Source organism: Phacochoerus africanus, chromosome 1, assembly GCF_016906955.1.
Source record: "Phacochoerus africanus isolate WHEZ1 chromosome 1, ROS_Pafr_v1, whole genome shotgun sequence".
In the NCBI taxonomy this organism is placed as follows: Eukaryota; Metazoa; Chordata; class Mammalia; order Artiodactyla; family Suidae; genus Phacochoerus; species Phacochoerus africanus.
In genome coordinates, this window is record NC_062544.1 from 106,213,746 (window position 1) to 106,229,461 (window position 15,716).

Genomic DNA, 15,716 nt, shown 5'->3' on the forward strand with positions numbered 1-15,716 from the left:
TGCTCACATACAGAGGTTCCCAGGCTAGGGGTCCAGTCGGAGCTGTAGCCGCCAGCCTATGTCAGAGCCGCAGCAACTCAGGATCCGAAGCACATCTGCGACCTACACCACAGCTCATGACAACTTTAGATCCTTAACCCACTGAGCAAAGCCAGGGATCGAACCTGCATCCTAATGGCTGCTAGTCAGGTTCGCTAACCACTGAGACACAACGGGAACTCCTCTGATATAATATTTATAACATTGTGTCATTCCTACTTTATTAATCAGAAATTAATAGGTAACGAATCCTCCTAAAGACATAATTTTAGAAGAACCCATGTAATGCCTTACAGTAACGTAAAGGAGAAACTAATGTAAAATGATGGAGCCTGGATTCTGGTTGTAGCTGTGTGGACCTAGCTGGCCTCATTAGGGTGGCAGACCCCACCCCTGCAGATAGGGCTGCGGTGCAGGTGGCAGCTACAAGAGCAACTAAGCTTACTGGCCACTCCATGGCCAAGAAAGAGCTGCTGTTTTCATCAGTCCCCTCTCGATGGATGCTTTAAGTTGTTTCCAGTGTTTGTAACAGTGCTCCAAGGAACAGTGTTCTTGCATATACATCTTGAGTCAGTTATCTTGTATGTCTGTAGGTGAACAGGGAATGATGCAGATCACAACAATGCCCTCCAGAGAGCCTGTGCCCATCAAGTGCCCAACACCCGCATGGGGAAGGGGCAGTTCCCAGCAGTTTCTTGCCAACTCTGGGAATGATCAGCCTTTTTCATCATGGTTAATCAGTCACAAAAAATGGTGTTTCATTTTATTTTGTTTCTTTTAAATTATGAATGAGTCTGTGCCTCCTTTCTGTCCTATTTTTTGCAAACAGCCTGTTTTTTTTGTCTTTGCTCATTTTTCTCGTGGGTTCTTGGCCTTTAAGTGGTATTCTTGAGATTCTGTTGTATGTACAGAGGATAGGGCAATGTGCCAGGTTTGAGATTCTTTTATATTTCAGGAGAGAAAAAAGTCTTGAAAATAGTTACACAGATTACTTTTTAACTATGACTACATTTGACATTCACAAAAGTTTAGGGTTCTAAGAGATTGTGTAAAGGGGATTTCTGAAGTGGCATTTCCAAGAAGCCTTCTGTGAAAAAAGCAGAAATCTGAAAGATATGTAGGAGTTAGCAGGGAGGAAGGGAGGAGGGAAAGAGCATTCCAAGCAGTGAAAATAGCATAAGCAAAGGCCCTGTGGTGGGAAGATACTGTGATAAGAGTAGCTAACATTGATAGAGCACTTACTATGTGCTAGACACTGTCCTAAATGCCTTTTATGTCTAACTCCATTTAATTCTCATCTATTAGTTATCTACTGCTGTGTAACAAATTTCCCTAAACCCTGGCAGCTTAAAACAACAAACACTGATAGTCTCCCTTCTGGCTGGGTGGTTCTGGCTCAGGGTCCTTAATGATGCTACAGTCAAGGTAACAGTTTGCACCATGGAAGACATTCTGGTAGTCCCTCAAAAGGTTAAACATGCTAGTTACTATTTGACTTATCAGTTCTACTCCTAGGTATGTACCTAAGAGAAATGAAAACATAAGTCCACACAAAACCTTATACGTGAGTGTTCCAAGCAGCATTATTCACAATAGCCAAAAAATAGAAGCAACCCACCTATCAACTGATGAACAGATCAACAAAAAGAGGTATATTCATACTATGGAGTATGGTTCAGGAATAAAAAGGAATGGAGTACTGATACATGGTACAGTGTGGATGACCCTTGAAAGCAGTATGCTAAGTTAAAGAAGCCAGACACATGTGATTACATGTGAAATATCCAGAATAGGCAAATCCATAGAGCTAGAAAGTCGATAAGTGGTTGCCAGAGACTGGAGGTGGAAAAGATGGGGAGTGACTGCTAATGGGAGCAGTTACTTTTGGGAGATGATGAAAATTTTCTAAAATTAGGTAATATTGATGGTTGCACAGTTCTGTGAATATACTGATATTTACTAAATTGTACATTTAAAAGGTGAATTTTATGGTATGCAAATAACATCTCAATAAAGCTTTTACTTACAAAAAGTAAAAGCTTAGCTGGGGCTTCCAAGATGGTTTACTTACTTGCCTGGCAAGTTGGTGCTGGCCCTTGGGGGGCGGTGCAGCTGGGTTGTTCACCACATAGGTCTCTCCAAAGGGCCACTTCAGAGTTATAATGACAGTTTGCAGCTGGCTTCCTAAAGAATGAGCAACCCAAGAGCAGGACCAACGTGAAACTCCAGTGTCTTGCATGACCTAGCCCCAGAAGTCAGATATAGTTATTTCCTTCATATGCTGTTGGGCTCACAGGCTCGCCATGGTTCATTGTGGGTGGGTACCATAAGGCAGATGAGGCAACTGGGGGCCATCTCAGAGGCTGGCAGTCACACCACCTGTGAAGCGCATCTTATCTCCCTTTTACAGATGAAGAAACTGAGGCATAGAGAGCTTAAGTAACCTGTGCAGTGTCACACAACTTATTGGTGGTGGAGTTAGGGTTTGAATCCAGGCAGTTTGCCATTAGAGCCCACTTTCCTAACCACTCTTTTATGAGTCTTGACTGTGACCCACATTAAAAAAAAAAAAAAGAAGAAAGAAAGAAAAATCTTCATTTATACCATGACCCAGCACCCTCATACATAGACCTAAAACAGAAGTTCCACTAAGGACCTTCCTTATTACTTGGGAGTCACTTGGATATTTTCTGTTCTATTTCTCCCAGAAAACAAATGCCAATTGTGATTCAGCATATTGTTTGCCTGCCACCTTGCTTGAAAAATTTTATTCTGTGCCTACTGTTTGCCTCCTTCTCCTTTTAAAATTTGTCTCTAACTGGGAACATACACTAAACATATTTGTGCCTTAATTTTTCTGCTCAGTAATGTATATTGGAGACCTTTCTAGCAGTCATATCTGTCACATTGTTTTTGTTGGTGCCTAATACTCACTGTGTGCAAGCCCCATTGTTGTTTCATTACTCTTCCCTATTGACAGGCATGTAGTTTGCACATACGAATGAGGCTGCAGGTGAGAGGTCTGCTCCCACATGTTTGAGCAAATAAGTGATGAAGTACTTGTGAGAAGTGCTAGAGGGGGGACTTTTGTTCTTATGGATATGGCCAGAGAGGTTGTGCTTTTTGTGTTATTCAGATACGGTGGGACTGCCGGGCCCATACCCTCTGCACCCCGGGATCAGCAAACATCTTGCTCTTTGCCACTTGAGGTGCATCAAACTGCATTCAAGTGTGGTCTTGACTCATCTTCCTCTTAGTGGGAAGAGGCTGCACATCTTTCACTATTTCCTAGAGGAATTTTTATTTTCATTTTCTGTGATCCGAGATAGAAGCTTCTTAAGGGTTTCTGATATAGCTCATGAAGGGAGGTATTACCTCCATAATTTTTTGCCCCCATAATTCTAAATATAATAATTACTGTTTATACTTTCCTTTTTACTAACTCTAGAGAGGATCTCACTGTAGCACCCACTGCACTGGATTGCTATGAGATTGTGTGAGAATTGCATGAGTGAATGCATACAGAGTACTTAATGTGTTTTTGTCACATAGTATGTGTTCAATTAATGTTTTCTTTGCTGTTATTATTTCTAGTGAGCTAGCTAGCTATCAGTCAGTCGATCTCTCATCTGTCTATCTGCCTATCTCACTGTCATATCCATCCACCTCTCTGTATTTGGCCTGGAGGAAAACTGGGATTCCTGGTGCTGGGTGAGTAGGTATAGGGTAAAGGCAGGGGACAGCACTTGGCATAGTTGTTTTATGTTATTATTTTTTTCAAAAATAAAGTAATAATTCTTTACAATCTCACCACCCAGAGACAAGCATGGATTACCCTGAGGTACATGTCCTTTCAGTTCTTGTCTGTTGCCCCTTAATTTGCCCTCTGTTTACAAGCCCCTACTCCATCTTCTGTCTTCCTTCTGTCTCTGCAACTGTCCCGTGGCTGCTCTTCCATCTTCTGGGCTTATTCTTTCTTCTGTCAACACACTCCAACCCAACATGTTAGGTTTCGAATCTGATAAACATAACTCTACTTTTTTTTCAGGTAACTCAGGCTGTCATAACTGCAGGCTTGAACTCCATTGCTCAATGCTGTTTTTTCCCCTATTTAAGAGGGGATTTGTGGTGAGAAGAAATGGGAAGGAGTAAGTCTGAATTTGAGAAGGGCCTGGGAGTCTTCTGGTTGCCTCTTCTCCCTTTGTCCCAGGCATGGAGGGAGGGAGTGGGCCTTCCCCGGGCATGGCTGCAGCACCACCTAGTGGGCCAGGGAAGCACTAGCAGCAGGACTGGCAGCCTTAACCTGGAGACCAGACACCTGCAGTGCCCTGGGTTTGCAACTTTTGAAGTGGAATGGAAGAAAGAGGAGTTAATTGTCTAGGGAGTCTTGAGAGGTAAGGCAGGCAACTTCAGATGTATGGAACAAAAGAAATCTCTTCCCATCCCCTCTCTTGCCTAGTTCCATCCCACCTTTGTTCCCATCGGTTGTTTGCTAGAGTTAATTCCGGAAGTTGTTTTTGTAAGGGAGGGTATTATGAAAGCCAAGTGTGGCCACATCTTTTTTGTTTAGAATACCTGCTAGGAGATTCTGATGGTGATGGGATTTTAGTCTTATGTGGTGAACTTTATAGTTACATTTGCCCTTTAGGTTGAATGAGATTAAGATGAAGGTTGGCACTGATACACATATTAACTGATTGTAAGTTCTTTGCCTATATTTAAAAATATGCTAAGAAAGTGTGTTTAGAAATTGGAGTTCCTGCTGTGGTGCAGTAGAAATGAATCAGACTAGGAACCATGAGGTTGCTGGTTCCATCCTTGGCCTCACTCAGTGGGTTAAGGATCCAGCGTTGCCATGAACTGAGGTGTAGGTCACAGATGCGGCTCGGATCTGACTTTGCTGTGGCATAGGCCAGTGACTACAGCTCTGATTCAGCCTCTAGCCTGAGAACCTCCATATGCCACAGGCGGCCCTAAAAAGACAAAAAAAAAAAAAAAAAAGGGCGTGTGTCAGGTTTTACTGTAGAAATGCTGGGTAACAAATGACTCCCAAATCCACAGTGGCTACTGCAATGCTAATTCCGTGCTCCTGGTCATGAGTTACTGTGCCTGGGCTTCAGTTCAGGTCTTGAACTTGCTGCACTTGTCTCATTTGAAGATTTGGGCTGACAGATAGCAGCTGTCTGGGACCGTGCTCTTCTCCTGGCAGAGGACAGGAGCTCAAGGGGACAAATGCAGCCACATGGACACATTCACAGTCTACGTGTCTGGTTGGACATGCAGTAAGTGATGTCAGCTCATATTACATTGGCCAAGCAAGGGAAGTTGCATGGCCCAGCTCAAGGTCACAGAGTGGTGAAATAGTTTGTTCCCAGTGAGGCATAGCCAGGGTGGGGAGTGAGGGAAGAACTGTGAATAAAATGAACAAACAGCCTGCATTTTAGGAGATCCTTAAGGGGCAGAAGTGGCCTTGTATAGCTCACGGGCACAGATGGTCTTCAGAGAAGCCTCACGTCAGTGACTCTAGGCCCTTTGCTCTGCTGGCCAGGGGACTGGGTGGGGGTGGGTGGAGGAGGGATATGGGCTCCAGAGGCCTAGAGCAGGGACTGCTCCCTAAAGGGCCGGAGAGTAAATATTTTAGGTTTGTGGGTTCCATGATCTCTGGTGTTGTAGCTGACAGCATTTGCAGACGATACGTAAAGGAATGGGCATAGCTCTGTTCCAGTGCCGTTTTTATTTGTGAAAACAGGCAGGGGCGTGGGGCGGGCTGAATTTTACTGTGGGTTGTAGTTGGTAGCCCCCTGGTCTAGACCTTCGAGCCCTGATCTGTATCAGGACATCAACTTAACGGAAAGAGAGAAATATTCCTTTTTAGCTGGGAAGCCAAAAAAAAAAAAAAAAAAAAATCAAAGGGCTGTTGTTGAGTCCAGTAATACCCTATTCACGCAGCATTGCTAGGCCGTGAGGAGTTGTTCCATATCATTGGATTCTCCGGGCAGCCAGAGCTTTTTGTTTCTAAGCATGGAATGTCATTTTGCTTAACTCATTTTCAGTAGATACGGCTGTGAAAGGTATTAGAAGTTCCTTGGGCTTTCCAAGGACAATGGAGAAGGCAGTTTAACCTTTCAGGTGGACTCAGCTGCCTCTTTCATGCACAGTGTTTGGCGGGAGGTTTGGAGATGTGCCCAAGGGTGGTAGGTGTGTGGGCAACCTTTTTCCACATTCCTTGTGGTTGCATTTTGTATGTGTGAGTAACCGCTTCATTGAGATAGAATACCATATAATGCGTCCATTTATAGTGTATGATTTGATGGTTGTCAGTATGTTCACAGGGTTGTGCAATTATCAGCGCAATCAAATTTTGGAAGATTATCATCACCCCAAAAAGATACTCCAGGCCCTTTAGCTATCACCCATCAATATATTCACCTGTCCCCCTACGTGGCTGCGTTCTTAATAAGCTTTCAGTAAGTTACCTCTTGGTTTCTGCTGCCCTTCTTTTTCTTGGCTCTAACAGGTCCATTCCTGGCCTTGGAGAGCTGAGCAAGGGATGTTCTTGGGAGGTCACCCAGGCTGTTCAAGTGCAGACCTAATTAACTGATCCTGACGCTACATCACCTGATGAGATAACATATTTTTCCTTTATTATAGCTTTGTATTTCTTCATTTGTATTGTGCTTTGTAGGAGGTTATCCTTTGTAGTTTTCTACATTTTGAATGTATGTTTGTATTGGTTTGAAACCTGGTTCAAATAATGTGAAATCATTTCATGCTCAGGTTTTATTCTTTTATCTGTTTTGTTTAACTGTTTATTAGGCTGTGGTGACTTTTTGTTTTTGATGAGTTTGAAATCTTTTAATATCCAGATGATCTCATGTGATGTTTTGAAAAAGTAACCATTGTTCATTTGTTAACAGAATTTCCTGTTCAGGAAGTTAATTTAAATTTACAATAAAACGTTGACTACATTGAATAGTAGAGGCACAGGAGGTATTATGGGTTCACAAAATTTTGTTCTATTAATAAAATAAAGTTTCTGTAACTTGGCACATAACTCTTTATCTCAGAGTTTACCCTTTATGCTTACTGACTTCCAGTGTCCCCTAGCAAGGGCAAACTTTGGGGAGGAGAGAAGAGGCAGAAGGATTGGGCCTGAAATCTGGCAGCTGCTCAGGCTGCCTTTAAGGTCTTAGAGACTCTAACTATAAATAATAAATATAAGTGTTTTTGGAAAACAGAAAGCAAATGTTGGAGTTCCCATCGTGGCACAGTGGTTAATGAATCCGACTAGGAACCATGAGGTTGTGGATTTGATCCTTGCCCTTGCTCAGTGGGTTAACGATCCGGCATTGCCGTGAGCTGTGGTGTGGGTCACAGACATGGCTGGGATCCTACGTTGCTGTGGCTCTGGCATAGGCTGGTGGCTACAGCTCCAATTCAACCCCTAGCCTGGAAACCTCCATATACCTCAGGAGCGGCCCAAGAAATGGCAAAAAGACAAAAAAAAAAAAAAAAGAAAGCAAATGTAAGTATAAAGAGTTAACAATTTGAAGACAAGAAATTGGATCTGAACTCCCAGATTAGAGTGGGAAAACCCCAGAGGAGGGAGGTTAGTGAGATGAAATATAAGCAAGTTATCCTATTTTTGCTATGGATGATGAAAGAAATAATAGATTTACCTTCTAGTAATTTCAAGGTAACTACTTATATCAGTAAGGCTTAGGCTTAGTTGCATAGAACAGTGCTTTCACCTGATAGCATTTATTTTTCTTTCACATAAAAGAAGTTTAGAGGGAGGCTCTGCAGTGCTGGTATAACCCTTCTGACTTCAGTTCTACCATGCTTGCTGTGGTTTCTATCTTTAAGGACACCTCATGGTCTCAGAAGGCTGCTGAAGCTCCAGCTATCACATCCAAGTTCCAGGCTATAGGAAGGCAGCCTTTGGGAAAGCCTCAGTGTACCATTGCTTAAATCTCAATGGCCAGAACTTAGCACTCTTGGTCACATCTTGCTACGAGGGAGCCTGAGAAATGTAGTCTTCCCAGGTCTTTGATACTAAGGAAAGTGGGAGAATATGAGTGGTTGGGAAACCACTAACAGTGTCTGCCATGCCTCTTTGATGTAATATCATAAGATGTCTTATCTTTTTTTTCTTTTTACGACCACACCTGCAGCATATGGAAGTTCCTGGATTAGGGGTCAAATCAGAGCTACAGCTGCAGGCCTACACCACAGCCATGGCAGCACCGGATCTGAGCTGCATCTGCAACCTACACTGCATCTTGCAGCAATGCCAGATCCTTAACCCACTGAGTGAGGCCAGGGATTGAACCCACATCTTCACAGAGACATTGGGTCCTTAACACACTGAGCCATAACAGGAACTCCCAAGATGTTGTATCTTAAAGATAGAATGTGAACCTTCCAAATTAGTGCTTCCTCATCTTGCATGTCATAACCCCCCCCCTCAAGAAAATGATGATGTTTGCATAGCTCAAGGGGTAAACGGTGATGGTAACTCATAGCTGGAGGCCACCCTGCACAGTGCCAGGCACCATCCATTCCCAATACTTGGAGGAAGCTCCGCCCTGAATCACTAGGGGAAAAAAAGAATCTGGTGGCACATATTCTATAAGACAAAAGACAGCTAACTAATGAAACCTCAGGAGAGTGGCACCACCAGGAGACAGGACAGAAGTGAGATCGGTCATGTCTGACATGCTCCTATTTGAAGACAAAGTCTCTGAATGGTCAAAAAGTGAAGCTTTAGCAATGTGCTGTGTTTCAGGATATCTCACAGTAAAGTACTCAAGGGGCTGAAAGTTGAAGAGGAGGAAATTTTAGAGAAAGAAGAGTTATAAAGGAGGAATTTTTTATCAGTGAGGGTAGAGGGCCAGAAGCAGCATGGGTGGCAGCTGTGGCCATGGTTGCCAGTTCCAGACTCTGCATCAGAAAACCAAGTCCACTCTTGACTCTGTGATGTGCAACCAGTCATTCAACCTATCCGTGCCTTAGTTTCTCTTTCTGCAAAATGGGGATGATAACCGTCTCCACCTTTAGGGTGTTGGGAAGTTTAAACAAATTAGTGGAGGTAAATGCTGAGAGATGGCAGCACTCCATAAATATTTGCCCTGATTGTCACTGTTGTTTGTTATCATTATAAAAGTACAGGCGGATCCCTAAATAACTCCTTCAAACCCAATAAAATCCAGGTGGCTCAAAGAGAAAATGTTAGACATAAGTATGGCTGGATATTTTAATAGTCTTGAGAAGTGGGAGGCCATCCTAAGCATGACCCAAAGTCTAGAATTATAAAGAAAATGACTGATCAGTTTGACTCCACAGTGAGGGAGATTAAGAGATGCAAACCTACAGCTGCAAAATAAATGAGCCATGGTATGAAATTTATAATGTGGGGGAGTATAGTTTATACTTACAGAGTGTCTTTGTATGGTGACAGGCTGTAACTAGAACTATCCTGGTGATCATTTTGAGGTGTAAAGAAATATGGAATTACTGTTTTGGGTAACAGGAACTAACATACTGTTGTCGGTCAATTATACTTCAAAAGCAGACAAATTCATAGAAAAAGAGATCAGATTTGTGGAGGTGGGGGATTGGGAGAATGGGAGCTCAATGGAGGCAGAGAAAAGGTACACAGTTCCAGTTATAAGCTAAATAAGTACAAGGATGTAATGTACAACATGATAAATATAATTAACACTGCTGTATGTTATGTATGAAAGTTGTTAAGAGAGGAAATCCTAAGAGTTCATCACATGGAAAAGATGTTTTTCTTCAATTTTGTATCTATATGAGATGATGAATGTGCACTAAACTTGTGATAATCATTTCGTGATGTATGTAAGTCAAATCAGTATGCTGTACAATTTAACTTTATACAGTGTTGTATTGGCAATTATATCTCAATAAAACTGGTGGAAAAATTTGACTGCCAAAAATTAAATTCATCTGTGAGCATTTTAATTATAATCACACACTGGCTATTTTCGTGTAAAATTCTTTCCCCCAGCAATTTAATATTTATAAGATATAGAAATAGATACACTTTTAAGAGAAATTATCAAGAAAACTGGAAAACCAAAGTATTGTTTCTGTTTATTTCCTAGTAGAACAAATTCAAATGAACATTAACATCTCCCTCCCATTTTTTGAACATTTTCCGGGAGGTTTAACTCTTAAAATTAACACATTAATTTTTCCTTTAAAAAAATGTCTGTGCAGTTCTGGCTTTATGTTTTAGGATTAGAATCAGCCTAACCTGTAGTGTGGCATAGATTTCTGTGCAAAGCCTATTGGAGTAAATATTTCTGCAGAGCACTGCATCTAGTTTTGACATCCTGGGGCCTCCATAGCTGGGTCCTTCTGGCTTGGCTTTGTCCCGCCTCTTCCTGCCCTCTCATTGCACAACACCCCGGCCTGTGTGAGTGGATGGAGCCACCCTTGGTTGCACAACGTGGCACTTTGGCCTTGTGTTGGAGACCCTGCTTGTGAAGGCAGCTGCCGGGTGGCTCAGCCACCTCTGCCTGTGCTGGTGTTGTGTTTGATCAAACAACAGCTCAGAACCTGACACCCCATCTGCATGGAACTGAACCGGGTCATTATTTATCCTTTTTCTTAGAAAGAGTCACTTCTGGTGGCACGAAAGGCCACAGCCATCCAGTGTCGAGTTTTGTTTCTGTCTCTGAATCTTGGTTTCCTTGGTCTTTTCTTTCTGCTTCTCTGTGGGTGTCTTTGTTTGTCCTTCTCCCTCCTGGAGACCCTGGTTTCTGCTCATGGAGCAGTGGGGCGAGGCAGCAAGGAAGAGAAGAGAAAGCTGGCACTTATCCCTGTCCCCTGTCCCTGTGGGGCTGGACCGTGACCGGGAGATTGTGCATGCAGAGGTGAGTTCAGGATGGGAGGACAGGAGGGCATCAGTGGTCCTGGCATTCAGTCCCAGCACTGTTCAGCCATGAGACCTGACCCAGGTCCCTGCACCTCGGGGCCTCAGGGTCCCCTTCTGTAACGGATGGGAGAGGGCTGGCTCACAGGTAAGCTTATACTGGCTCTGGGGAGGAGTCTGAGAAATCCCGTGTGGAGGTAGGGAGAGGGCAGGTGTTGTGGGGGGGATAGCAGGGGGACCAGCTTGCCCTTTTGTTCTGTCTGAAACTGCCATATGCCTTATTCATTGATTTAAAAAAATAATAAATAAATCATATTTACTAAAAAGAAAAATCTGTAGCTAGTATATAGACCCCAAAATGACTTGCATATTAATTTATCAACACACTCAAAAGGGTGTATAGAATTAGGAGAAGGCATTGATTTTTTTAAGAAAGCAGATTTAGTTCATTAAAATCATGAAGGGGCTGTCAACTCTCAAATGTTGATGGGCAAGATCCCCTTGGAGGAGGAGGACTTGATGTAATAGGCAGCTCCCAGGTCCCACCCTCGTAGATCCTGGTGCATGAGGTCTGGGGTGGAGCCAAAGGAGCATCTAAAGACCCTGCTACAGAAGTGCAAGGTTTGTAGTGTGCTGCTGCCATTCCAGAAGGAAGTTTGGCAGACACCAGTTACAAAGTATCACGTGCATCACCAGCACCAGCATGGTCTGTGTATGAGTCTCTGAGTCAATGCCCTTTAATCTTAATAACTCAAGAAAAAGGCACTGTTTCCAAGTCTGTACAGAATGCTTTGTGAGCGGCTCTCGTCTTAAACAGACTTCAAAACATGGCTCTAAGTTTGCGGTCATGGCCAAGGGTAATGGGTGGTGAGGGGAGCTTACTGCCCCCAGCCACAGCTTCCTCTTGCACAGTCTGGGGTCAGGCTCCTTGGTGTGTAAATGGAGTAGCAGTGGGCTGGGGAGGAAAACAAAAAAAAAACAAAAAAAAAAAACAAAAAAGTGGGCCCTTAGAATATGGCCAGTTTGGATGTGTTAATATTCCTTTTCTCATTTTTTGATTGTTGTCTTTAACGTAGTCTAGGACCTTCTCCCAAGGCCCAGGGTGAGACACCAGGATGAGAAATCCTGGCATACAAACTGGAGGCACAGGTGTTTAATCTGGCCCTCAGATGTTTACGGAATTCTACACTAGCATCCAGCGTTTAAAAGTCAGGGCATCTCATGTAAAAATACAGATCCCTGGCCTCTCAAAAGAAGTCGGCATATCCAGGTGCTATGGGGCCTTCTCAGTGGAAAAGGGCTGTACTACCAAGGAGCAGCTGCCACCCCCAGACACAGCCCTTGCTCTGGCAGCTCAGTGACCTTTGGGGTCTGGTGGCTCAGAGACATTTTGGGTAGCAAGAGACTTTTCTGTAACCTTATGCCTTTATTCTACGGATGGAGAGACTGGGTCCAAGACAAACCAAGATATGACTTGCGGGGTGACATGGAGAAGCTGGGTGCAGGGCCAGGGCTGGGAGCCCTTTCTCCAGACTCTTGGAGCAGCTCCCGGGCTACACGAAGGTCCCTGGTGTTTGCCAGCAGGTGGCAGTTGTGGTGAGGCTGATCTGCCTCCCACTCCAGTTTTCTTCTTCCCCCCTTTTCCTGTGCCCTCCCGTTCCTCCCTTCCTTTGATTTTGCCAGTTTTTCTCTGGCCAAGAAGCTTTTCCTCTTTGTCCAGCACTGCACCCTTTTTCTCCTTTTATTCTTTCTTCCTCCTGCTGTTTTTCCTAGGATCTCCAGGAGCCTGGGGGAGTGTTCAGGATCCTGTCCTGCAGGGCAGTAACTGTGATTTTAAAAGTGTCTTTCCATAGATGGGGCTAGCAGCTACGTGGCCACACTCATGGGGGCTGTTGTAATTGGGGAGGGGGAGATGCTGAGGTTAAGTCCACCGGACTGCCTGGGTAAGCTTGGCCTTTTGACAATTTGACAGGCCTGGGAGTCACTGGGTTGGATCCAAGCTGCAATTGCTGTAGATCTGCCAGAAGCTGTGCACTTCTTGGGGTCTGGGTTCAATTAGGTGGATGCCCTTCATTTGAGAGTTAACCTGAGACTACATTTTACAGCTTGTTAAGAGTGTAAGTTAGAGCTGTGGAGAAATGATGACTGTGGAGAGCGTTAAGGTTCCTTTCCTGTAGGCTGGACCAGCAGCGTCCCTTCACACAGTGAGCTTGAGTAAGTGCCAAGAAGGGGGCAGGTCTGTGAACAAATTACTTTGGTTCTTGGCTCTGCTTCCTGTGCTCTGGAAAGGAAAATCATCTGGACACCTCCCTAATTTGTCAGTGTGTTTTGATGAGCACCTCTCTCACACTTAGGAAACGTTCTACCTGTGTAGAACAAAAACTTCCTGATGAGAACAGCCTGGGAATTCCCGAGCATTTCTAGTGTGCCCGCCTGGGAGATGGGCAGCAGATGGCAGAGGGAGGGGCACAGCTTTTAGTCAGATGGCTGAGGCTTCTCATACATGATCTGCCACTTACTTAGCTGTGTGACCTTGACCAGCAAGATATTCCACAGGCTCTGTGAATCTCGGCTTCCTCACCTCTAAGGCAGAGCAAATATCATCTACGTCTCCGGTTGCCGGGAGGGTCAGAGAACGCACTGGAGGCGCTTGGCATGGTGAAAGCGTGCCAGGCTCCTGTGTTTACCCAACCTCAGGCCCCAGTTGTGTCTACTCTGTGTGGCAAAGGTGATGTCCCCCTCCACAGGAGGTCCTTGGGGCCCTGGCCCTGCAGCCAAGGTCAAGGAGCACTCCTGGGGCACTCTCTACAACCCTCTCCTATGTCCTAATTCTCTGGGCCTGCCAGGCAGCTGAAAACTTGCTGATATTTACATGACTGATCACATTACGGAAAAATCAAATATACCGAGTTTTTTAAAAAGGCTTTTTGGCACAGCCTCACCTTTTGATACTTTATCTCACTGGTCATCCCATGCTTTAAGGAAAATGATATGTTTTGGGCACAAGGACCCACACTGTAAATAGGTTGACCTTCAGCCCTGGGAATGTGGAAGGACAGGGGAGTCTCAGCATTTGAGCAGCTGCCGGTGCCCTCACAAGTGACACAGTATTCTTAGAAGGGACTTTATTTTTACTTTTTGGAGTCCGTTGCCTTTCCCACCACCAAATGGCAATGACACCAGAAGATTCTAGCCTGTTGTGTGGGCGCATCATGCCAGAATGTGTTGGTACCAGGCCCGTTCTCCTAGAGACAGGCTGGTGTGGCCTTTTGTGGAGTAGATCTGTGTTTAGCCAAGAGCTGCTGTCGGTGGGGTGTCAGCCCTCCCTGACTCCCATCCCCTCAGCGAGATGGTGGTGATTTTATGGCTGTGAGGCCTTTCCTTGAGATGAGCTTTGTGAGAATTGATTCCCCACTGGATTGCAAGACAAGGCAATATTTGCTTAGTTAGGAGCCCCTCTGGAGCCTTTTGGATGGTGTTTTGTCAATCAGTGGGACATGATGAAGGAATATGAGGCGTCTTCTGCCTGGAGGGTGGGCTGTTGGCTCTGGCCAAGGGGAGGACATCACTCCGTCCTCCACAGACCTTTGCAAAGTGGCGGGGCAGCTCTGGCCTGGCTGGGACTGGCTGAACTGCCACGTGCACTCGCTGTACCATTTCCCATGTGAGGCAGAGCATCCTGAGCACCAGATCTGGGCTCTCATCTCTCCTTCCTCTTCCCTCCAGACGTGTGCAACAGCACTGACCTTCCAGAAGTCGAGATCATCAGCCTGCTGGAAGAGCAGCTGCCCCATTACAAGCTAAGAGCTGACACCATCTACGGTTATGACCACGACGACTGGCTGCACACCCCCGTCATTTCTCCAGATGCCAACATCGACCTCACAACCGAGCAGATTGAGGAGACGCTGAAATACTTCCGTGAGTAGTTCCCCTTTCCTGGGATGTCCCATCCTCCTTAGCCACAGCCTCACGTGCGCACTCTCCAGGCTGCTGCATCTTGCGGCCTGCCATCCGTGCAAAGGAAATGCAGCTGTGGGAGTTAGCCCATGAAAGGCCTCGACCTTGAGTCTTCTGAATAGAAATGTTGGAGTAGGAGGGATGTTACCAAAAGTGAGGTGTGGCTATTCACTGATCTAAAGCCAATAAAGAGGCAAAGTTGATGGAAAGGAAAGTTCGCTTTATTTCAGAGGCCAGCAACCCAGGGGGCTTGAAAGGGGGATCTCTTGTCCAAAGGCTGACTCTCCTCCACTCACAGTCAGTGGGCAAAAGCTTTTATAGGTGGAAGGGATATATGCAGAAACAGCAGTCAGCTCTAATAGTCATCTTGAAATGGGTCATCTGGTCATCTGGTGGTCTGACCAGTGTCATCTTGATTGTTTTAAGTACAGTTCCAGAGTTGGTTTGTTCCCAATTTCCTTGAGGCCAATTCTTAGAATTGTGGCAACTTAAGTCATGGCTATAGTCTGGTCATCTTGTAGTTAACTTCTTGCACCCGGTGGGGGTTTTCAGTCTCTATAAAACAGCTTAAAGGATTCAGCTAAGAATATGATCTATAGCCCTTGAGGAGGAACTAAAGGTCCTTGACTTTGCTTACTGACTAAACTACTATTGTTTTGTCCTGTTTGATTGTCTTCCTTTGCATCTACATTTTCTTACCTCTCTGATTAAACTTACTCTTCGGCTGAAGTTTTTCTACAGACAAAAGGCAAGTGGAAGACATAAGGTAGGGTAAGGAACTGGGGTAAGGTCCTGCTCTATTTCAATCCCCCCT

At 44.8% G+C, this 15,716-nt stretch overlaps 1 protein-coding gene across 8 annotated transcripts in view; it reads left to right on the top strand.

Moving 5' to 3' along the window:
• Positions 1-15,716, top strand: part of TRAK1 (trafficking kinesin protein 1) — a 106,774-nt gene that overhangs the window by 6,134 nt on the left and 84,924 nt on the right. For all 8 annotated transcript variants that reach the window (XM_047770740.1, XM_047770687.1, XM_047770695.1 and 5 more), the window contains exon 2: positions 14,669-14,863. Coding sequence is in view for 7 of the 8 variants with exons in the window: in XM_047770687.1 (XP_047626643.1) it covers positions 14,669-14,863 (195 nt within the window). In the remaining variant the exon portion in view is untranslated. The remainder of the gene's footprint in view (positions 1-14,668; positions 14,864-15,716) is intronic.